The sequence below is a fragment of the Vicia villosa genome, unplaced genomic scaffold, assembly GCF_029867415.1.
Source record: "Vicia villosa cultivar HV-30 ecotype Madison, WI unplaced genomic scaffold, Vvil1.0 ctg.001941F_1_1, whole genome shotgun sequence".
NCBI lineage: Eukaryota > Viridiplantae > Streptophyta > Magnoliopsida > Fabales > Fabaceae > Vicia > Vicia villosa.
In genome coordinates, this window is record NW_026705784.1 from 208,421 (window position 1) to 234,278 (window position 25,858).

Below are 25,858 nucleotides of genomic sequence, written 5' to 3' on the forward strand. Positions count from 1 at the left end.
CCCTGAGCACGGGCTCGCGGGGCGAGAATTCAGGGCCTCATAATTTTAGGGGCACCAACAAAATATTTTTTAACATCTATATATATTAAAAGAGAATTTGGATTTGAAAATGCTAAAGCTAGTGCTGAAAAGATTGAGAATGAAATGGAGATTGAATGTGTGTTTATTCAAAAACGTCAAATTCGTAGAAAACAACACTAATGAAAATCCATATAAACCCACACAACTGAATCTTGAGTCTGTTGAAGAGTCTTTCCGAAATCACTATTTATTATATATTGTAGATTAAACAATTGAATCACTTGATAGAAGATTTTAACAGTATAGCACATATGAAAATATTTTTGGATTCTTGTTTAGTATTGAAAGGCTTAGATCATTATCTGATAGGGACTTGAAAGCATGTTATAAACATCTTGAAACTTGTTTAAAACATGACGATTCTCTTGATCTTGATGGTGAATTTTTTTTTGTGAAGAATTGAAAGTTATTATAGAAGTTTTAACAGTCGAATCAAAATCAAGCTATATGATATTGAATTCTTTAAAGACTTTTAATTGTTTTTCTATTGCATGCATAACTTATAGAATATTATTGACTATTTCTATCAGTGTTACATCTGATGAAAGAAGTTTTTCTAAATTAAAATTATTAAAATCTTATTTGAGATATATTATGCCACAAGATAGATTTAAATAGTCTTGCGTTGATTTCAATTGAAAATAATTTTTGAAGAACCTTGATTATAAATAAATTATTAATGATTTTGCAACAAAAAAATGCTAGAGGATGATATTTAAAGAATTTTAAAAGTTTGGTCAATTTTTTTATAGGAAAAAAGATCGGATCAAGAAGAAGAAGAAGAATAAGTCTCTTTATAGTGGTTTATGTTTTGATGTAGTATAAACATTGATTCAAAGATTCATACTTGTATTTTTTTTTGCATAATGTCAAATAAAAATGTGTTTTTTATCCAATTATTTGTTTTATCCTTATTTATTTATTGTTAAAAAGATTATAGGAGCACCACTCTTTTGATTCGCCCAAGGCACCCAAATTCAAAGGACCGGCCCTCATATGAGAATGCCATATTTATATGAGAATGTGAGAATGAATTTGAACCATTGGATTTTAAAATAAATGGTGGAGATTATGGGTGAATCTTTTTTTCTCTCTCCTACATTTTGAAATAAATGATGTATGAGAGGGAAAAAAAAGATTCACTCATAATCTCTACCATTTATTTTAAAATCCAATTATCACATTCTCATATAAATATGTCATTCTCATAAGATATACCCTATATATATATATATACCCTATATATATATATATATATATATATATATATATATATATATATATATATATATATATATATATATATATATATATATATATATATATATATACCCTATATATATATATATATATATATATACCCTATATATATATATATATATATATATATATATATATATATATATATATATATATAAGTGGATCAATTGTAAGGAATCTAACATAGTGAAATCTCTCACATGATGTATGGATAATATAGTACTTTTGTTTGGAAAAGAGAACCAAGATATATATTAGTGATTTTTATTTTTCTAGATTTATTTTCGGTGCCATTCATAACAGTTACGAAAAAATAAGAACAATATTAGTAACATTCATTATAAAAAAAATTCACTAATACCGATTAATCTAATTAATATACCCTCCTCTTATATTACTTTTCATATTTACATTTAAGTGATTATAATTTAATTTAAAGGACTTGAGTTATGATTTGGTTAAATTTTTTGGACTAATATGACCCGATTAAATTTTATAAATGAATAAAGAGGATAATCTTTTTTGCAGAGAATTAATTTTTGTGAGGGTTAAAATAAATTTTCACTTTATTTTATATAAACTTATCTGGATACAACTACTCTAACATTAATCTTTAACATGTATTTTGCACACAAATTTAAAAAAAAAAAAAAAACACTAAATTTTTGTGATAATAATGTCCAAGATCCAATCATTAATTGGTAGAGTTTGATTAGATTTAAGAACAACCAATAATTAATGAAATTTAAAATTGAATTGAAAGAATCGATTTTCAATTTAAGCTTTGGGATACAAATGCATTTTAATCAAATTAAAAGATAAATTGAAGGACAGCAAGCAGCAGCCTCCCTTAGTGAAATCTCTCATATTGTATTCAAATAATTTAAATTTGGTTAAAAATGATTAGATCGGCCGGACATTTCTTTTTACTTGCATTTTTTGTAGGACGCACCAAAGTTTTAGATCTGTATTCTTTAATATGTCTTTTTCGACTCCGTTACACTTTTATTGTGAACGCAAAAATTAATATAATTTTATAATTTTTAAATTTAAAACATGCATTGTCTACGAGTCCACTTCATCCAACCCTATTTTTTAACCAGATGAATCAAAATTTTAAACTTACATCTTCGATCAATCCGCATTGCCCCATTTCCTTTTTTTTCTTTCTATTTTTTATAGAATGGACATGTGAGTTTACCATCCGGGCCTATGAATAACCGAATTATGTATCTCAATTAAAACCCCACCTTATTTACAAACTTTTAAATCACCTATCTATATCTATATTAAATGGACCCTATAATAATGTTGTACTATTCTTCAACACAACTCCCCATCTGTGCTTCCTATTAAGGTAAGTCTACTTTCTTCTCTATCCTCCACCTTAAAGAAACCTTCTCTTTTGATACAATACTAGTAGGGTATAGAGAAGAGGGAGTAATTAATGATGAAAGAAATACTTACAAAGCAAATGTACATATTTCCATTTTAAAATAAGCCGCCCATTAATTGTCACAATAACCAAAGGGTCCATATGCTGACAGTGACCCCCATGGCCAGACTATAGAGTATAGTTAGAGATATCTATAAATTATTAGATAAATACATTTTACATACACCAGCTCTTGTTTCTTTTGACTCATTTTTTATATACAAATACTCATTCAAAAGTCAATTATTTGTGTCATAAAAAAAAGTATATTATTTTATATACTATAGAGTATAAAACTATATTTTCTCTAAATGTAAAGTGCCGTAATTCACACGTAACCCCACATAATATTTCATTTGTCTAGTTCTATAATTTATCTAGGGTAAGTTTACAAAGTATATCCTCTTACATTATTGACTTTTATTTCCTTAAGTTACCATATCTTATGTTTTCTCTCTCTCTCTCTTTTAAACTTATATAATACATGAATTCTCTTATATCCCAATTCATTCAAGTGTCTTTGTAGTTTCAGTTCTGCACCATATATTCAACTTGGTTCCTCAAAATCAGAAGATGGCACCAACATCTACAGATGCTGCAAATGGATCAAACCACTCAAATGAAACCAAAGGAAAAACCATTACTTGCAAAGGTAACTAACTCACAACTTTCACATATTCTTGAACTTACTGAATAATCTTAATGAATGAATAAATATTAATTAATTTTGATGTTATGTTTGTATTAGCTGCTGTGGCATATGGTCCAGGAGAACCCTTAGTAGTAGAAGAAATTCATGTACATCCTCCTCAAAAAATGGAAGTTCGAATCAAAATTCTCTATACCTCCATTTGCCACACCGATCTCAGCGGTTGGCAAGGCGAGGTAAACACATATATTTATATATTTTTACGTGTATCTATGTATATCAGCTTCTTCTTTTGATAGCTTATACATTCTTGTGTTTTTGTCTACTAAAGTCCGAACCACAACGCGCTTTCCCTCGAATTTTCGGCCATGAAGCCTCCGGGTATGCAAATGCAAATTTCTACCATAATAAAAAAAATTGTTAATGAAATACTCAAAATTATGAGATGGACAAATTTTTTTTTGTAGGATTGTGGAGAGTGTAGGGGAAGGAGTGAGTGACATGAAAGAAAAGGACCATGTAGTGGTGATATTCAATGGAGAATGTGGTGAGTGTGTGTACTGCACGTGTGAGAAAACCAACATGTGTGAGAGATTTGGGGTGAATCCAATGAAGAAGGAAATGTGTGATGGAACAAGTAGGTTTAGTACGAAAGATGGTAAAGCTATTTTCCATTTTATGAACACTTCAACTTTCACGGAGTATACTGTGGTGGATTCAGCTTGTGTTGTTAAGATCAATCCGGAATATAGACTGAGTCTCAAGAATCTCACCTTGCTTAGTTGTGGAGTTTCAACAGGTAAGTCATTAGGCCATCTTTTTTCATATTTTCGGTTAAATCAGCTTAGTTGTGCATGAACATTTGATGTATGGCGCAGATTCAATTCTGCGACATCTTATTTGTTAACATTTAAAAGATATGGAGTCGTTCCTCTGAACCACAAAATCAGATTAGTCGATTAATTATATGGATCGAAACTGGTTGACTAAATAAATAAATAAATAAAAAATTTCAGTTGATAAAAAAAATTAATAGAAAATATTAAGGTAACAAACACAACCTCCACATGTTATGCCTAAAAGAGAGAACCGTTTTAACATGCCATACACACATACAGAAATGAAGGTCAAAATGTTTTCCATTTAAGAAAAAATGGAAATGATTTATTATTAATGTTTTGGATATATAAAAATCTAAGTTATGTAAATTGTTATCACAAATTCTAAATATATATATATTTAATTTCATTCATATTTTTATAAAAGAGGTAGATTAGATATAAGAAAGAGATAAATTACAAAAACCTATTAATAAATTATTTACATATATTTCATTAACAAAAGTTAGTTATAATTTTATGTTTAACTGTGGCATACATAAATATTAAATAGAGAATAGATAGGGAATAGAAAAGTGGACCTTGGTCTATCTGGACTTTGCCACTACTTATATAAATGTCTGTTGTTATTTATTTGAGGTCATTTTCTATTATTAATGCCCTTGTTGCTATTTAAGATTTGAGTGCAAATTGTTGTACTCATTTTTATATATATTTATAATTCTTTATATATATTTTTCAGAAACGTCTTCAAAGAATGTCATGTCATAATACCTTTTATAGAAAAGATGTACCTAGTTAATTTAGTTTTTACTATATTTCTTCTTTCAATTTATTTTATAAAGTTTATTAATAAAATACCACTATTTATAATTTATTAAAAAAAACATCCTTTTAGTTTTACTATATTATTTGACTAAAATTTATTTACCTAGTTTTCTTAATATGTGTGAGTTATTTAATGCATATAGTAAAGCATATTGATTATTATATAAAAATGGATATCATCATATATATATATATATATATATATATATATATATATATATATATATATATATATATATATATATATATATATATATATATATATATATATATATATATATATATATATATATATATATATATATAGGGGACGACTCAAGGGAGAACACTTGGTTATTATGAGAAATGAGAACAATGAATCACGACCATTAAATTTGATTTTAATGGACTGGATTGGTTTCTCTTTCTAAGATCCTTAATATTTAATGGACTGGATCTTAGAAAGAGAAACCAATCCAGTCCATTAAAATCAAATTTAATGGTCGTGATTCATTGTTCTCATTTCTCATAATAACCAAATGTTCTCACTTGAGTCGTCCCCTATATATATATATATATATATATATATATATATATATATATATATGAGGAGGGATCAAATTACACCCGAAGAGTTACACCACGAGTTACACTCGTTCAAAAACTACATCTCGAATTAATATTTTTTAAATTCAACCGTTGGAATATCCAAAGATTAACGTTAAAATGAGCTTTCATATAACGTTAATTTTGATGTGATTCAATGATATAGTAAATCATTATAGATTAAGCTCAAACTTTATAGGTATGATCTATATGATATTATGTTTCAATCCAACGGTTGAATTTAAAAAATATTAATTCGAGATGTAGTTACTGAACGAGTGTAACTCGTGGTGTAACTCTTCGGGTGTAATTTGATCTCTCCTCTCTCTCTCTCTCTCTCTATATATATATATATATATATATATATATATATATATATATATATATATATATATATATAAAAGACGTATCATATGAGAATGACATTTTTATATGAGAATGAAATATATATATATATATATATATATATATATATATATATATATATATATATATATATATATATATATATATATATATATATATATATATATATATATATATATATATATATATATATATATATACAGTGGCGGAGCCAGGACCTTGGATCAGGGGGTGCAAGATCTTTATTTATTATTTTGCTGGAATATAATATATATATATATATATATATATATATATATATATATATGCGCATTTTTTGATGAAATTTAAATGAATATTTTATAATTTAAGATATATGCATGTTAAATTTAATTTGAGGATACTTAATTTATATAAAAATAATACTATAGTAATATTTAATAAATATTTAGTTGTAATTTACATTTATTAAAAATAAAAATAGATATTTCTCATTAATTAAACCAAATTATTAAATAATTTATATATGTTATGAGGCAAGTGTATTTGAGATGTTATTATTATTATTATTTTTGTTTCCGATAGTTTCTTTGATTTTGATGTAAGTCCATTTGAGATGCACAGAAATAAAAAAATTGATTTGCCATGTTATTTAAATCTAGCATTCTCTTTGACTCAACTAATATAATAATAGTGTAAATTATTTTAAATAATAGAATTATGATAGTATATGTTATGGAATTTAACTTTTCATTTCATTTAGTTATTAGATTAGATACTGTCTAGTATTATTAGTAGTATTGGAATATGTGTCCTTAAATTTGTGATGCATTGAATACTATTTAAAATGCATCTGTTTTTACAATTGTAAGTGGAGAGAGGTGGTGCAAGATATATATTTCAGGGGTGCAAGATAGATAAAGTCTACAATATTTAGTGTATATCCCAAAATTTGAGGGGGTGCATATGAACCCCCTGGTAGTACGCTGCCTCCGCCCCTGTATATATATATATATATATATATATAAATAAAAGAATTTGTCAAAAATTAAATTAAACTAAAGGATATGGTCAAATATTCAAATGTATAAGAAATTGTCAAAAATAAAATAAAAGGATAGGATCATAAGAGTATTATTTTAACATTATTATGAGTTTTTGACTAACATAGTTTTTAATGCGTGGGCCTCTTAACTTGCTTGCAGGGGATGGGAGTTGATTTTCAATTTTCAAAAATTTAATGTTGTGTCCCACACACCTTTCCTTATCTATTGCTCACGGATTCAGATTTCTATTTTGAAGATTCTGGATTTTTTTTTTTTTTCAAATAATTAATCATCACAATTTTTAAATTTTTTTTTTTGTTTAATTGTTTGATAACCATTTTCTTAAAAAATAAGTAAATGAGATATTGCAGATTTTAACTCACATTAAATACAATTGAAAGTTTTTACTACTAAATAATCTAAATTAACGAGACAAATTTAATTTTATCACTGATCTTCAAAAATAAAGTCTCATGTTTCCATCTATTTAACATAAAATTGTCTTTAAATATTAATTCACTTTCGAGTTGTTAGATATTGCTATCTTTCATTTCAAATAAAAAAGCCTCTCCCAAAATAAGATTTTTTTTAAATGAAATTTGCATCCAATTTTTTTTTATAATGCAAACATGTGTCTTAGGGGATATGTTAAGAACTAAATAAAAAAAATTATCTTACAAATAGTTTATTAAATTTATTATAAATATATAATTAATTATATTTTTTATTTATTCAAGACAGACTTTTTTATTTATATTTTTTCTAAATATATAATTAATTATATCTTTTTTTAATATTTCAATACATCATTAATTCATTTATTTAAAATTCATTCTTAAGTAATCTTAATAAATTATTTATATTATTTTCTATTGTAGTTTTAAATATTTATTATTCCTTTTTTTCAATGTGTTCAATTTACATTTTTATATTATTTCTTCTAGAAGCAAAAGAAAATTTCAAACATACTAATAAGAGAGAAAAAAAAAATTAATTTTCAATGGCATGTGATAGCTGATTTAAAGACTTGAATTTTACAACTTGAAAATATTTATACCAGTCATGTGTATTAGCAATAGCAACATGTCAGTTTCTGAAAATTTGGTGGAGCAGGATCTTTGGTCTTTACAAAAGAAAATTATAACATCTAGAATGTCCAGATAATAGGGGAAATAAAAGAATGAGAAAAATGAAATTTTGTCATTTTGTTTGCAGCCTGCAACTTCACGTAACATTGTTTTTATTTTTATTTTTTTCCTTCGTATGAAAAGTCTATTTGTGTTTATTTGAATATTCTATTTGATGGTCAATGTTTGTATTTGAATGTATTTTTTCAGCGTGTCAGTCAGCGTATATTATTTTAAGAGACGAACGACAATGATATCTATTATTATTGATTTACAATTATTATATAGTGCAATATTTTTAGTCAAAGCTTATATTAGCTGAACAAGATAGTCTACATTGTTTAGAATAAAAGGCAAATGGCAATTTATTATATACCATCGATACACTTCAAAGTATTCAATACCGAAATCAACAATAGCTTGTAAAGGAACAATTCTCATATTTAAATTGATTTAAATTGGATAATACATAGTAATCGCAGTGACGGACTAAAATATTCTGTCCAGGGGCGAATCCGACAATATATATTGGTAGTGGCTAAACATAAAAGAAAATATAAATTATATTATATTCAAATAAAAAATAATATAGTTTAATGAATTACATTTACTAATGACGGGTCTTGTAAAAAATATTAGAGTGAGCAGCAAATATTATAATTAGTCAAAAATTTATAATCATATATAATTTTTTTCAGAGATTTGAAATATATTAATACATTAATTATAAGTTATATTTTACTCAATTCAATATATATATATATATATATATATATATATATATATATATATATATATATATATATATATATATATATATATATATATATATATATATATATATATATAGTTATATTTTTTAAATTTAAAATTGTTTGAAATTTTAGAGGTGTCTAAGTTTTATTTGAGAACTTTAGTTTCCTAACAGTTTTATTTTGAAGAATTTTTTAAAGATTATGATGGTCGTCTACATGGTTTATTAATTTAATTAATAAAATATTTTTGAATTTATGTCAATTATTATAAGTTGTTATTTACACTTAATAAAAAAACAAAAACTTATTTTAACAACATAGTGCATAAGAGTTGTAATTTATGATGTCTTTATTATAATTTTTTTTAATTTATACTACTATACTTATATTTTAAATCTATTTGAAATTGATTTTGACAAGAACTCACAAACTTATGTATTATATATTTTTTAAATATTATTAATATATATTATAATAAATTATCAATTACATAATATAGTTATTGAATATATTGGTTAGTTTTTAAAAAGGAGGTCAAGAGTTCTAGTCTTTTAGATTGTAAATTTTTTTATTCTAAATAAAATAATATAAATTATACAATACAAAAAATATATATTCAATAATAAAGTAAATTGTTTCACTAAGTTAGTATTAAGCTTTGTATGCAGGTTTCTTTAATTTAATTAACTAAGTGTATGTATATAATATAAAAAAATATTGAAAACTAGTGTGGCTATAGCCACACCTTGCCACAATGTAGGTCCGCCTCTGATTCTGTCATCTATAAAATTTTGAAATTCTCATTGCGTCCCTTAATTTTGATTATGGACAACTATATGTTCTGATCAATGTCAAATCCGCATTATTATGAATACGAATACAAAATATTGTCTGATTTGCGCCTTGTTATGAGTACGAAGTATTGTCCCTTTTGCGTATTATTAAATTGAGATATATGAGTCTTTATATAAATCCTTAGCATCCATTGAGTGTTATATATAAATCCTTAACATCCATTCTTTAAGTAAAGTGAAACTATCTCTATCATCGTAAAATAGTTGCTCCTTAGCTTTGGTCATCCTAAAATAGTTGTTAAATGTGAGACTATTTTCATGTTTTTTTTGGTGAGACTATACTTTGCTATAGGAACCGTTTGGTTTCACATTTGATTATGGGCGGTAAAACGGATTCGGTATGTTGACATGTTCGTTTTGTCTGCACTATTCTGCGAGACAGATTAAAATTTTAAGTTCGCAAGCTATAACATATTTGTTCTGTTCTTTTCGAACTTTTGCGGGCATGAACATTTACGGAGAATTTATATTTTTAAATCTAAAAGATGCAAAGCTCGCAGACATTTTTCTAATACGATAAGGTTTTACGCCTGCACCTTTATTTATATCCGCTCTGCTCTATTTTTCTCGAGCATTTACGGGGCAGATATAAATGGGACGGACATGCCCGTTTGTCACCATAGATTTCTAATAGCTTGCAATCTATTTATTTGACAATATTACTATTATTTAGGATTAATTTTTTAAAAAACGTTGTTTATAATTAATTTATAACTATTATTTATAAAAAATGTTGACATTATGTAGCTATTTTAAACCATTTTGTAGGAAAAATTGTAAGATTAAAATTTAGTATTATAATATACTTTTTTTTTCTTCCTATTTCGACTTAGATGTGCTTTAATATCTCGTCATCAAACTTTCGCTCTTTGCTTTGTGAAACCGAGCAAACAAATTTTTAAAATCTCACTTTTACTTTTACCTTAATTAAAATTCATAATCTCCCATCTGTTTAACCTAATAGAGTTTACACCACATTCAAATTCTAACTGTATATACATTTATTTATTTTTGAGAAGCTCCAAGAAGAATCATGCTAATATATAAAAGAAAGAAAAATAAATTAAAGATTTTACAAAAGGATAATTAGTGTAAAAAATTGTGAAATACATTTGTACATCAACTATGTAGGTTTCCTTCAACAAACTTAATAAATAATAACACGTGAGTTTTATTTTTGGTAAAACTTGTTGGTTATATGAGTTTTAAATTTTTTTTAAAAAAGATTACTAGTATTAGTGTTACATATTTTATAGGGAAAAATGATTATTTTAATTATTGTCAAAAATAATTTACATAGTTATGATTGTGAATTGCTGAAACTGAAATAAACGTAGGAATTGGAGCTGCTTGGAATACTGCCAATGTTCATGCTGGTTCATCTGTAGCAGTCTTTGGTTTAGGTGCAGTTGGTCTAGCCGTAAGTTTTCTCATTTTCTCTATACTAAGTTTAAATTATAATATCTTTAATATGTTATCATAATCATATGGTGTTTTCATTTATATTGCACATTGGCCAGGTTGCAGAAGGGGCACGAGCCAGAGGTGCTTCCAAAATAATAGGTGTGGATATCAACTCAGACAAGTTCATCACAGGTAACTTACTTTATATGACAATTTTACTCGAACTTTCTCCTCCAACGATGTAATGACTTTGTAATTTGTCTATTTTTTCTGTGCTCAAAGCCCGAGATATGGGAATCACAGACTTCTTAAATCCAACCGATGAAGACAGGCCGATATATGAGGTTGGTGTTTTCTCTCCTCTCCTTTCACATAGGAAATATAATCCACACATTCGTTTTCACCGGAAGAATGATTCATGTGCAGAGAATCAGAGAAATTACTGGAGGAGGAGCAGACTACAGTTTTGAATGTACAGGAAACTTGAATGTTCTAAGAGACGCTTTCTTGTCTGTTCATGAGGTATATTTGAAAGCAAGGATCCATTTTGAAACTGATGACAGAAACAGTTTTCTAGTTTAAAATTGTGCACTATTAAATTTCATGTCAATTTTTGTAATGCAGGGTTGGGGATTGACTGTACTATTGGGAATTCATGCATCACCAAAGTTGCTTCCCATCCATCCAATGGAGCTCTTTGACGGTCGCAGAATTGAAGGATCGGTGTTTGGAGGTTTCAAAGGCAAAAGCCAGTTGCCTAATCTTGCCACAGAATGCATGCAAGGAGTAATGATCATCACTACTTGCAATTTCTTCAAATAGTTTTAGTGTGGAATTAATAATACTCTTCTATTATTACTCAACTTTGCAAAACTTGCCATGCATGGTCTAATACCTGGTTGTTATGTCTTTCATTAACTTGTTAGGTGATAAAGCTGGATAATTTCATCACTCATGAGCTTCCATTTGAGGAGATAAACAAAGCCTTTGATCTTTTGATTGCCGGGAAGTCACTCAGATGTCTTCTGCACCTCTGAGAGAAGATGCTATTTTTTGCAAACAGAGAGATCACTCTCCAGTTTTATGATATCTGAATTCTACAATAGAAGTATATCTAAATATAAACATGTAATAGTGTTTCTAAATAGTACTTACGCAGCATTGTCTTAATGTGAAGTTTGCTATGACGACCAAGAAATAAAAGTAGAAGTGTGTGAATAGGAATTAGTTTAAATGTATTTATTTAGTGTAATTACCGATATAGCCTTGTAACCTTTATATATACGAGAAATAATAATGAGAAAAGCATGAAGCCAAGAATTATTGACATGGTATCAGTAGGTTTTCGATCAAACCTGTGAGTTTTAAGTTAATCTTGGCTTTATTCAGCGACACCCCACTGGGTCGCTCTTGAAATCGTCTCGGTAGATCTCGTTTCTCGGTACTTGAAATCATCTCGGTTCTCGGTAATCTCTTCCAAGATTGCGATTCTAATCTCGGGTGCTTACAAATCGTGTTTGCTTTGATCGTGTTATCGTATCGGTGTCGGCAAATATTCTGAATTAGGGTTTTGACTCTGTGTCGGCAATTATTCTGAATTAGGGTTTTGACTCTGTGTCGGCAATTATTCTGAATTAGGGTTTTGACTTGGTGTCGGCGAGTATCCTGAATTTGGGTGTTGATTTGGTGTTGGCAAGTATTTTCTTCAGTGTTCCGTTGGTGTTTCTTGTTTCACGTTAACAAAATTGTTACGTTAACAAAATTGTTCTTAAGTCATCTCTGATATTATGGCTTCCGAAGAAGAGATAGATCATATTTGTGTTCGTTTTACCGGAAAGAATTATCTTGTTTGGGAATTTCAGTTTCGGATGTATGTCAAAGGGAAAGGATTATGGAGTCACTTGGACGATGTCTCTTTGGCACCGTTAGAGACAACTGACTTAGATGCATGGGAAATAGAAGATGCTCAGATTATCACTTGGATTCTCGGTACTATTGATCCTCACATGATTAATAATTTGCGATCTTTTTCCACTGCCCAAGAAATGTGGAACTACTTGAAGCGTATCTATAACCTAGACAATGCGGCCAAACGTTTTCAGTTGGAGCTAGACATTGCCAATTACAAACAAGGCAATCTGTCTGTTCAAGAATATTATTCTGGTTTTTTGAATTTGTGGACAGAACACTCTGCAATTATACATGTTGATGTTCCCAAAAGTTCTCTCGCGGATGTCCAAGAGGTCTACAATACTAGTAGGCGAGATCAATTTCTCATGAAGCTTCGTGCAGAATTTGAGGTTGTCAGAGGTGCCTTGTTGAATAGGAATCCCGTTCCTTCTTTAGATACATGTGTCGGTGAACTTCTCAGAGAGGAACAGCGTCTTGCTACTCAAGGATCCATGTCTCGTGATGTTGTCATTTCTGAGTCTGCTATGTTTGCATATGCTCCTCATAGTAGAGGTAAAGGTCGTGATATTCGACATGTCCAATGTTTCTCTTGCAAACAATTTGGACATTTTGCTCAGAGTTGCAGTAAGAAGTTTTGTAATTATTGCAAGAAGCGGGGCCATATTATCTCTGATTGTCCCACCCGTCCTCCACGATCAACACAACGTTCGGTGCAAGCATTTTCTGCTAGTACAAGCTCTGCAGTTGGTCCTTCCATCACCAATCCATCTAATGGTGGTGCTCTCCAACCTGAAATAATCCAACAGATGGTACTTTCCGCTCTATCAACCTTGGGAATTCAGGGTAAGTCTTCGAATGTTTCCCGCCCGTGGTTTCTTGATTCTGGTGCATCCAATCACATGACCGCCTCTTCTGAATACTTGCACAATTTACATTCTTACCATGGTAATCAGAAAATTCAAATTGCGGATGGTAATGCTCTCTCTATCACGAATGTTGGTGACCTCAACTCTGATTTTCGGGATGTGTTTGTAGCACCTGGACTTACTTCCAATTTATTATCTGTTGGTCAATTGGTTGATAATAATTGTAATGTAAATTTTTCTCGTGATGGTTGCCTTGTGCAGGAACAGGTGTCGGGGAAGGTGGTTGCGAAGGGGCCTAAAGTGGGAAGACTGTTTCCACTTCAGTTTATTTCTAGTCATTTATCTCTTGTTTGTAAAAATGTCTTGAATTCTTATGAGGATTGGCATAGAAAATTGGGTCATCCTAACTCTGCTGTTTTATCTCATTTATTTAAAAATGGTTTATTGGGAAATAAAAGTGTTGTTTCTAATGCCTCTCTTTCATGTTCTGTTTGCAAATTAGCTAAAAGTAAAACACTTCCTTTTCCATCTGGTGCTTATCGGGCTTCCTCTTGTTTTGAACTGATTCATAGTGATGTATGGGGTATGTCTCCTGTAGTTTCTCATGCTCGCTATAAATATTTTGTCACATTTATTGATGATTATAGTCGTTTTACTTGGATATATTTTCTTCGGTCTAAATCTGAAGTGTTTTCTATGTTTAAGAAATTTCTGACATATGTTGAAACTCAATTTCATGAAAGTGTTAAAATTTTTCGCTCTGATTCTGGTGGTGAGTACATGTCTCGTGAGTTTCAAGAATTTCTTCAACAAAAAGGTATTTTGTCTCAACGATCTTGTCCCAATACCCCCCAACAAAATGGGATGGCAGAACGCAAGAATCGTCATTTGCTTGATGTGACCCGCACTTTACTTCTTCAAGCTTCTGTACCACCCCGATTTTGGGTGGAGGCTCTTTCCACAGCTGTCTTCTTGATCAATCGTCTTCCTTCTACGGTTATTGATCTCGATTCTCCTTTTTTTCGTCTTTTTAAAATTCAGCCTAATTATAATGATTTACATACCTTTGGATGTGTTTGTTTTGTTCACTTACCTCCATTTGAAAGGCATAAGCTTGGAGCGCAGTCTGTTCAATGTGTGTTTATGGGGTATAGTCACTCTCATAAGGGATTTGTGTGTTATGATGTCACTAACAATCGTTTTCGTATTTCTAGGAATGTGACATTTTTTGATAATCAGTTTATGTTTCCATGTGTTTCTCCTGTCATGAATGATATTGTTACTCTTCCTAAGTTTTCTATTATGCATCAATCTATAGAACGCTATAAACCAGGTCATGTATATGTCAGAAAACACAAACAGCAGGTTCCCACACCCCTTCCCGACGCTGAACCGCCACCTGATCCGGTAATGGTTGAACCACGACGTTCTGGTCGAATATCTCGAGCACCAGATAGATATTCACCAGACAGGTATGATTCCTCACATACTTCTCTGACTACCACACTCTCTAGCATATCTATTCCTACTTGCTATTCACAGGCTGTTAAAGATGTACGTTGGATAAAAGCAATGAATGAGGAACTTCAAGCTCTTCAAGAGAATTTCACATGGGATATTGTCTCCTGTCCTCCTGATGTTAAACCCATTGGCTGCAAATGGGTGTATTCTGTGAAATTGAATTCTGATGGGTCCCTTAACCGTTTCAAGGCTCGCTTGGTTGCCTTAGGAAACAAGCAGGAATATGGAATTGATTATGATGAGACATTTGCACCGGTTGCCAAAATGACATCTGTCCGTACGGTACTCTCTATAGCTGCTTCTAACGGGTGGACTCTTCATCAATTAGATGTGAAAAATGCTTTTCTTCATGGTGACCTGGCGGAAGATATTTATATGACTCCTCCTCAAGGTTTATTTCCGTCATCTAAGGGTGTGTGCAAGCTCAAACGCTCCTTATACGGTTTGAAACAAGCGCCTAGAGCATGGTATGAAAAATTTCGCTCCACTCTACTTGGGTTTTCCTTTACTCAGAGTCAGTACGATTCTTCTCTATTTATTCATAGAACATCTACTGGAATTGTCCTACTTCTTCTGTATGTTGATGATATGATTATTACTGGTTCTGATCATGCTTCCATTCAAAGCCTTAAACAGCAGTTACAAGCAGCGTTTCATATGAAAGATCTTGGTAATTTGCATTATTTTCTTGGTCTTGAGGTTCATTCTACATCCAAGGGCATATTCCTCCATCAACACAAGTATGCCACAGATTTAATTTCTATGGCTGGTCTGCAATCGGCTAATCCAGTAGATACTCCTCTTGAGGTTAATGTTAAATATCATCGTGATGATGGTGATCTGTTGCATGATCCCTTATTGTATCGTCAACTCGTGGGTAGCCTTAATTACTTGACTATTACTCGCCCTGACATATCATTTGCTGTTCAACAAGTAAGTCAATTCATGCACTCTCCTCGCCACCTACACCTGGCAGCAGTTCGACGTATAATTCGTTACTTGAAGGGAAGCTCTCATCGTGGTTTATTCTTTCCTACTGGCGTTCCTCTTAAATTGAGTGCTTATAGTGATGCCGATTGGGCAGGGTGCCCTGATACTCGACGATCTGTCACTGGTTGGTGCATGTTTCTTGGCTCTTCATTGATCTCATGGAAAAGTAAGAAACAAGCGAGAGTCTCTAAATCTTCTACTGAATCTGAGTATCGTGCCATGTCTGCTGCTTGTTCTGAAATAATTTGGCTTCGTGGTCTTTTGGCTGAACTTGGATTTCCTCAAATAGAGCCAACTTCACTTTATGCTGACAATACAAGTGCCATCCAAATTGTTGCGAATCCTGTTTTTCATGAACGCACCAAACATATTGAAGTTGATTGTCACTCAATCCGTGACGCTTATGATGACAGAATAATATCACTTCCTCATGTCAGTACTCAGTTGCAGATTGCAGATATTCTTACCAAGGCTGTTCCGCGTCCACGTCATCAGTTTCTTGTTAGCAAATTGATGCTCATTGACAAGCAGCATCAATTTGAGGGGGGATGTGAATAGGAATTAGTTTAAATGTATTTATTTAGTGTAATTACCGATATAGCCTTGTAACCTTTATATATACGAGAAATAATAATGAGAAAAGCATGAAGCCAAGAATTATTGACAAAGTGTACTCAAATTTGTTCATCTTCTAATGTTTGGTGATCAAGAATTCTTGCCTGCTATTTCCTTTTCTTTATTTGCATCTGTAAATAAACGCTTCTGTAGATCGGAGAGAGTGAAATAACAATCATTCTGATACCACTATAGGTAAAAATGTAAAATAAATAATGGTTTGCAAGGGAAAGGTTATTAATAGAATACAATTTTTCATAATCTTTCACCAAGTTTGATAACTACAACATCTCTGAAAAATTACAGCTAATGACAAATTCATCAAAAGAAAATAAGACTTACAGAATGCATAGCAAAAATATATATTCTACAAAATTCTTGGCCAGCGCCTACGGAAACATTGGCAGTTGGATGATTGTCAGCTGGTCATTAAGCTAACTCCATCCCCACAAATAAATAAATAGCTCTATACAGAGTATTGATTCGAAATATATATATATATATATATATATATATATATATATATATATATATATATATATATATATATATATATATATATATATATATATATATATATATATATATATATATATATATTCAGGAGCAAAATGGCTAAAATAAGATGAATTCAAAGTTCTGTTTCATTGATTGTTGATGTTGTTGTTTTGTTTGTTGCGATTTTCCTCAGTGATTTTTTGAAATTCTTTCTCACTAGCTGCAATTATGCGCTTGACAATGTCATATGAGGTAAGCTTGATGCTGCGGAGAGAAACAAGGGTGAGTAATGAAACTAAGGCCAAGAGAGCATAAGAATGTAGCTAAAAGGTAGCACAATCAATATATCATAATCTTATTTTCATAAACAATAGGAGAAAATATGAACCTGCTGTTTGGTAGGGTTTTCAGAGCATTAGGCACAAATCCCCTATACAAACCAGCAATTCCATCTCGTGCCACAATTCCTGCATCAACATGAGTACTATTATGAACAAAATTCCCTTACAATACCAGAATTCAAATAGCTTAATTAACATCAAGTGTACCCTCCCAGTATATCTAAATGTACAATGATATATCATTATATTACAACTATAATTATAAATATTGAGCTAACTATCAGACGAATACACACCAAGAATTGAGTTAAGAACTGGAAGATTCTGAATCTCTTGTTATCCTACATGTCTACTTTAGGGAATACTAAATCCAAGGCACCACAATAAGGCAACATAACTACTGCAGTTATAAACACGATACCTTGGGCCAAAGAATAAGAGCATGACTTTATAAATGATAATACAACACCCAAATTAGGTTCTTCAAACATTTGTTTTATATATTTCTGATGTCAAATAAATAAAAGCACGCAAAATGAATATGTGGTGACATAAATTTCTGGCGCTAAAGAGTAAACAGGAGCAACCCTCACCTGAAAAAGCATCTAATATTGTCATATAAGGTGTATCCCTCAATTGCATTTGTCTTCGTACAGTGTCCAAAGGATAGCATGTAAGTGTGGCCAGAGATGCCGAAAGCACAGCAGTGAGTATAGATGCTTCGGTTCTCTTTTGATATTTCTCAGGCAACGACTTCTTTAATCTATATATCACCCATAGAAGGTTAGGATTTTTCAATTTCAATATCTAAGTCCATTGTCTCACAACTACTAAAAAAATTCAAGTTTGTTAATGAACTTACAAGTCAAAAACACAAAAATTCACTGCAATATAAGGAGCTATGGCAATAAGAGAAGGCCCAAGGCCTTTGTAGAAAGATGCAAATCCTTCATCCCTTAGCATGCACAAGGCAACCTGGAAAGAATAACCACAAAATGGTTCTGAGCCTCGAATCACGTACATCTTCACAAACAAAGATCTTTGCTTAAATGCTAAATCAGTTCAATCATACCTCTGACATGGTTCGATAACCAGGCTCAACAGCTAATCGTAATCTCAGAACATCTAATGGGTAAGTTATCTACAAGGACATAAAAACATTAGGAAAATCATACGGCAAAGCAAAATGTAAAGGACATAAATGATTATTTTACATAAAAGAAATTGCTAGTATTAACTGTATTATGTAAAATTATTAAAATACCTACACAATAAAAGCAAGTCCCCTTTAACTATTTACTTACAAAAGTGGCTGTCATGCCGGCAAAAGCACCAGCTGTAAGTCTTGCCACAACAGAGAGCTCACCATTCTGTCCCTTGAACAATTTCTATAAATCCAAAAATACAACTTCAAACATGAACAAGCAATATTTGCTGTTAGAACTTTTAAAAAGGTAACTAGAGGCGACCTTATAAGTTTCATAAGCAAAAAGCTGGACAGCGCTATACGGTATAACCCGAATCACCTGTAACATTAAAAAATGAAGACCTAAAATGAAAAGACTAGTCAATGTTTATAAGAAAACATGAATACAGAAATACCAATACATCTTTTCCTAATTTTACTGACCTGAGGGAGATTTCCCTTCCAGTAACCTCTAATCCCTTCTTCCTTCCCTATAACTGCTATGGCCTGTATTTTAGGTTCATGTGATCAAATAATTTTAGGTTCACAAAGCCAGTCAACAATTAAAGCTAGGACGGAAAAAACCGAAAAGGCTCAAAGATGACCTGAAAGAAACCTATTGCTATCTTAGCACTGTCTTGCCCAACCCGCACACCATGAGTCTGCAAATACATTGTTAAACGCCGCGTTTCATCTATAGTTTTCGCAATTCAGTTTAAAAAAAAAATTGCGCACCTGCATGAGGAGCTTGATACGGTCGAGCGGAGCAGTGAACGTTTTAGCAGCGGCGCCAGCGAAGGCTCCGGCGGAGAAGAGAGCGGCATCTCGGGGAATAAACGCCAAGGCGGCAAGGGGGTGCTTGAGGAGCTGAGAAGGCGTTGGCGCGAAATGGTTATGCAGTTTGGCTTCCGCGACGGAGACAGAGGCGAATTTGGTGGACGCGGCGGCGGAGAAGGTGAGTGTGGGGTTTTGGCGGAGAGGGGAGTGGGAGTTGGGTGAAACGACGTCGTGTTTGATGAGGGGGAGTTTGTGCCATGAGATTAGAGGTGTTTCCTCTTTGGTGGAAATGGAAATTGTCATTTGAAGATGGGTTGGAGAGGAGATAAGGCGCTGAAGAAGAAAAAAAGGAGGGTGCGTTTGAATAACTCTTTGCTCAAATGCAGATATATCTATGTAAAATATTTAAAATTTTGCCAATGTGAAAAATAAACATACTTTTTATATGATATAAAATTTACATTGACATATATATATATATATATATATATATATATATATATATATATATATATATATATATATATATATATATATATATATATATATATATATATATATATATATATATATTTATGTTAAGGAGGGTAGTGCAAATTATATGTGTTACATGTATAGGTATTAATTCATAAGCTTTTTTTTTTTTTTTTTTCATTTTTCACCCCTGAAAGCTTTGAGAATATTTTTTAAAATCAAAAAATGTCTTTTAGATTCTATGAATGTAGCTTTTGGATTTTAAAATTCAAAACATATTTTTTAAATTTTTGAATTCTAAAATTGGAACAAATTGTTTAATCCATGAAACATATCCTTTAGATTTTCTCTTTTCATCCTTAAATCATCAAATTTGAAATTTTTGTATTTATTTAATTTTGTTTAAATTATCATGTATTCAATTATTTAACAGGACAATATATATTTGTTTGATTATTTAATTCATTGCATGTATTTTATTCTTCAATTACTAGTATCGTTCAAATTATAGAATTTGAGAATGCACTGTAATGTATTTGTTCGAATTCTAAAATTTGAATATGCATCATGATATGCATTTGGAGTCTCTAATTTAAATTTTAGCTGACAACATGTTGATATATTGATTTTTTAGATTTCTTGTGGTCTAATTTACTGGTTCATTTATGTTTCTATCAATTTGCAGTAATTGATTGGAACAATATGCTGAGAAGTTGTGCTAAAGGGAACAAAAACTTAAATGTTGCCTTTGCTAAACTAAAGTTTTGCCGTTAGATGCGAGCAAATAGAGCTAGATTTACTAAGGCAAAGCATCAACCTCAGGTTGAGGTATATTTTAGAGGCTTGTTTGATACATAGATATTGACATTTTACGAAGATCATGTAGGTAGAAATACCTGGGATGGAGAGGTAAGGTATGTCATTCTATTAACCCATTTCTTACAACTTATTTTTCATTTTTGTTTTATACTGTTTCGACTTTTTTCCAATTCTGCGAAGTGCCACTTAAATGTATCTATAATGGCAAGAAGAATATTAATTTAACTAATCTAGATGAATGTTGGTTCATGGATGTCAGTCGAGACAATGGGCTAGCTGAACTTGCCTCTAGAAGTGACTATACCTACTAACAACATTTTTAGAGAGGTGTCACAAAGATTTGAGTAACTTTCATCTTTTGGTTGGAAAAATGATAGTAACACTAAATGACATGTCGTGTCTTATGGACTTGCCCATCTATGAATGTTCACGTGACCACACCACATTAACTAAAGTTGAAACAATGGATCTGATGGTTGAGCTTGAGAACATTGTGGGGATGTTGAAAAAACCAAGGAGAAGTTGCCATGCTCTCTTAGGGTTTGATGCTTAGGATTTTGTTGCTTGTCTTATTGGTTATCATTTACTTTATCGTTTTAGTAATTGAGTTTCATCTCAATTAGATCATTGTTTATCTCTTAGTATTAAGTGTTTTTGCTAAATCATATTTTTCATGAATAAATCAAAACCTTATGTCTAAAATAGATGCAAAATGGTTCGAGCCAATAAGTTAAAAACTTGAATTGAGAAACTCATGAATGCATAATTCCAATCAGTATAATTCTCGATTCAATTATGAACACTTCACTTTTTTCAAAATCCCAATGTTGGAAGTGCGATTCAAATCAAAGTTATGTGTGATTCAAATCATGACATGAATGTGTACATTAATATTTGCTTCTGGAAGTGTGATTAGAATTAGGTGTGAGCTTGATTCTAATCACATGAAAAATTATTCAAATCATGACTGGATTTCAAAATTTGGACTCCATCTCTAGTTGTGTGATTAGAATCATGGATTTATTTTATTTGAATCACATAACTCGAATCAAAGGTGCATGATCTAGGTTTTGTATTCTTGATTCAAATCATTCTCTCATTTGACTCGAATCATAATATTTGCTCTTGACTCGAATCATAAGGGTCATTTTACTCATTTTAGTGCATTAATTTCAACACACATATAATAAAAAAACTCTCTCTAACTTAACAACTTTGAAACAAGTTTTCATAGAAAACATTCATTCTCAACTTTTGAAAAACCATTGTCAAGTTTTGTTAATCATACAAAATCTCTCTTTATCAAATCAAACTTGAAAAAAAAAATTATTGCTTTGATTTCGTGAGTTCTTGAGCATTGTTGTGTGAAATTGCAATTGAAATCGTTCATCTTTAACCTCTAGCAAATCAACATTCTTGTGTACGTGTGCTTCTCAACTCAGAGGGGCGAGGTGTGATATCTGGTGAGATGGGGTCATTATGTGCTAATGTTTTGTGAAGTTCGAATTTCATATCAAGAATCAAGTTGTGACTATGTGGTTGAGATTGAAAATCTAGCAAAAGGAAAAAAGAAGGGTTTTCTTCTCCAAGGAAAAATTTGGTAGGGCTGAGTGAAGGTTGCTACATATGAAGTTGGAGTTTTTGGTTTCTTAAGTGAGATCAAAGGCTTTGAAATTGGTTTTTATGAGGAAAGGTCTATTCACCCCTCCCTTTTAGACCATTCTACACTCTATTTTATCCAACACAGGGGGGGGTCATGCACGATTCAACTTCCTTAAAATTGAGTTTGAGAGATTGCATGTGCAAGGGGCGCTAGTGGTGTCGATAACAAGATTGAGAGACATCTGCATAGGCAGGTTCGACCATTTTGACAAACAAGATTGCCGCATACACTTATGTGGTGTATTTAGAGAGTTTTAGGTATATGGATATAATTGATGACTATTCGTGGAGAACTAATGTGTAACTTACTTGAATATGGAGTTAAATGTTATGACAAAGTCCAGGATGGAACATATAACCGAATATATGCCACTACTTCATGTAATATTTTCATATAATTATTTAATTAGTTGTTAAAAATATTTTATTCGTTATTTAATGATTATTATATATTGATACAGGCATGAATCTATCAACGTTTTCTCACTATTGGAAGGAAAAGAGTACTAATGGGAGTAATTAAAGATAAAGCCCCTACTATAAAATTGTATCGAGAGTGTGCGCTAAACACGTGATAAAATAAGTGTTTACCATATCACTATTATATTCTATTTTTATCAACTTCTTATCATATTTTATCTCAATCATAATGTATGCATCTACCAAACATAAGACAAAAGTAAAATATTTTAAATTTTCTATTTAATTTATATTTGAATTAGCATGTACATTCGAATTAATAGAAGAAGCTAGACTATTAAGATAAATGAAATTGAATTTCAATTTTAAGATATATAATTTTGCGGTTGCATATAGAGAATATTTAAAACCGATTTAAATTGCATCGCGAACACTATTATTAAACATACAATAATGTTAAATGTGATCACCGATTCAATAAATTAAATTTTGCAATTGTGCATATAAAATATCTATTTTATATTTTTTTTTTAACAAAATCTTTATCATTTCCTTACCAACAAACTTACATTTACATTAGTTGTATGTTATTCAAGTAAAGTGTTAAAAGTTAATAGTCTACTAGTTTTTAATTGGAAACTCAAGGCTAAACCGGATAAACTATGTTAGTTAGCATATTACTTGTCTAACAAAAAAGTTGGTTTACATTTAATATAAAGTGTGGAGAATGAGTAGGACTTAGTGGGTGACAAATGAGATCCACTAGCCCCTAGATTTAAATTTAGGTGGGGAGTGACTACAATTGGAATAAGGATTACCTGCTTTTTTTGGTAATTTGACTTATTCATTTAATTAGCATATTTTTAAGTGTTGAATTAAACTTACACAATTTGTATCTTTAAGTGGTGAGGGTCTTTATTAATAAAAAGGAGGGGATACAAAAGAAGATCTAAACCAAGATTAGAGAAAGAGTTATTTTTAAAAAAGTGGAATTTACAACTTTAAAATACTAGATGTGGCCAATTTTGATTGGTTTTGGATTGATTATATTTTTTAGTAATTGATTTGGATAGCCTTTTTCTTCTAATTGGTTTGGATCGATCAAATAATAAACTTGTTTAGTAATTTTTTTAATATATATTGTTATTGTCGTTATTGCCTTTTAGGTTTTTTAGGTCGGCGTGCTAACTTAGTTTAATTAATTCATATAGAGATTACAATCTAATTTAAATGTCTCTCTTTATTTTTAAATTGTCATGTGTTTCATTTGATTCTTAAAAAAAAAAAAATTTAGTACATGAAAATTTTTTTTAGGTTTTTTCTTTACCCACCTCCCTATGGGGTAACCCCCAGCGAAAACCCCACTTTACCCCTGCTTCGGAAATGCATTTCCGAAATATTTTTTTTTCTAAATTTTTCCAGACTTTGGAAGTGCATTTCCGAAAAAATCCCAAAAATTAAGATTTTGATTAATTCAAAGATGCATCTCCGAAAAAACAAAAAAAAAATCTAAAAATGCCAAAAATTAATTTTAGGATATTAATTAATTCATATATCATAAATTTGATATAATTTATGAGTAATGAATAATAATAATTATATATTTTGATATAATTTATGAGTTAGGAATAATAATTATTATATATTTCTATTCTGATTCATATTTTAAAATTTAAAATAATTTTAATTAAAAAGACTAAAATAATTTCACTAAGAAAATGAGTTATAATTTTTTATTTATATATTTATATATTTATAATAATTATTATGTATTTACAAAAAAAATTAAAAAAATGAGTGTTTTAATTTATATATTTATATAATAATTATAATAATTATTATATATTTATAAAAATTATTATATATTTATGTATTTATATAATAATTATTATATATTAATTATAAATATATTTATATATTTATATAATAATTATAAAAATTAAAAAAATTAGTGTTTTAATTTATAATAATTATTATATATTTATATATTTATATATTAATTATTATATATTTATATATTATATATTTATATATTTCTATTCTGATTCATAATTAAAAATGAGTTATAATTTTTTATTTAGTTTAAAAAAATTAAAAAAAGATTTTGTCTTAATTTTATTTAATGAATAAATTTTACATTTAATTCTATATAATGCAAAATTTACTTATGGAATTAAAATATTTTTGATTTATATAAGTTAAAAATAATTTTGAACTTTAAAATTGTTTAGGAAATTTTGATTCACCTTTATTTTATTGATTCACCTTCATTTTATTGATTCACCTTGATTTTATACCTATTAATAGTATTGATTCACCTTAATTTTAATTTTTTAATAATTATTGAATTCTTTCGGAAGTGTATATCCGAAACATTCCAAGACCAAATTGGTCTTGGAATATTTCGGATATGCATCTCCGAAGACACCCCTTCCCAAAAAAAAAGGTGTTTTCGGAAATGCATCTCCGAAAACCCAAAAAAGGGGTGTTTTCGGAAATGCATCTCCGAAAACACCTTTTTTTCGTATTTTCGGAAGTGCATTTCCGAAATAAGACAAATTTTGAAAAAA

The 25,858-nt window shown here is 30.0% G+C and overlaps 2 protein-coding genes across 2 annotated transcripts; one reads left to right on the forward strand and one right to left on the reverse strand.

The window, feature by feature from the left end:
• Nucleotides 1-3,214: 3,214 nt before the first annotated feature.
• Nucleotides 3,215-12,439, forward strand: LOC131637195 (alcohol dehydrogenase-like 4). Its single transcript, XM_058907782.1, has 10 exons — nt 3,215-3,428; nt 3,525-3,661; nt 3,757-3,806; nt 3,893-4,224; nt 11,142-11,224; nt 11,325-11,400; nt 11,491-11,552; nt 11,635-11,730; nt 11,833-11,994; nt 12,135-12,439. Exons 1-10 carry the CDS (start codon nt 3,350-3,352, stop codon nt 12,243-12,245), a joined length of 1,188 nt encoding a protein of 395 aa, XP_058763765.1. The 5' UTR covers nt 3,215-3,349; the 3' UTR covers nt 12,246-12,439.
• Nucleotides 12,440-17,676: 5,237 nt separating this feature from the next.
• Nucleotides 17,677-20,324, reverse strand: LOC131637196 (thylakoid ADP,ATP carrier protein, chloroplastic-like). Its single transcript, XM_058907783.1, has 10 exons — nt 19,872-20,324; nt 19,742-19,798; nt 19,581-19,643; nt 19,420-19,476; nt 19,255-19,338; nt 19,023-19,091; nt 18,813-18,925; nt 18,544-18,713; nt 17,998-18,076; nt 17,677-17,873 (listed from the first exon to the last, which is right to left on the reverse strand). Exons 1-10 carry the CDS (start codon nt 20,214-20,216, stop codon nt 17,756-17,758), a joined length of 1,155 nt encoding a protein of 384 aa, XP_058763766.1. The 5' UTR covers nt 20,217-20,324; the 3' UTR covers nt 17,677-17,755.
• Between the last annotated feature and the right edge of the window lie 5,534 nt (nt 20,325-25,858).

Excerpts from the sequence above, each read along its gene's own strand:
- LOC131637195 (XM_058907782.1), top strand. The coding sequence starts at position 3,350 with ATGGCACCAACATCTACAGATGCTGCAAATGGATCAAACCACTCAAAT. Across the intron at positions 3,429-3,524 it reads AAAAACCATTACTTGCAAAG|CTGCTGTGGCATATGGTCCA; the intron begins GTAACTAACTCA and ends TGTTTGTATTAG. Across the intron at positions 11,731-11,832 it reads CTTTCTTGTCTGTTCATGAG|GGTTGGGGATTGACTGTACT; the intron begins GTATATTTGAAA and ends TTTGTAATGCAG.
- LOC131637196 (XM_058907783.1), bottom strand. The coding sequence starts at position 20,216 with ATGACAATTTCCATTTCCACCAAAGAGGAAACACCTCTAATCTCATGG. Across the intron at positions 19,339-19,419 it reads TTGCTTATGAAACTTATAAG|AAATTGTTCAAGGGACAGAA; the intron begins GTCGCCTCTAGT and ends TTGGATTTATAG. Across the intron at positions 17,874-17,997 it reads AAAACCCTACCAAACAGCAG|CATCAAGCTTACCTCATATG; the intron begins GTTCATATTTTC and ends TTCTCTCCGCAG.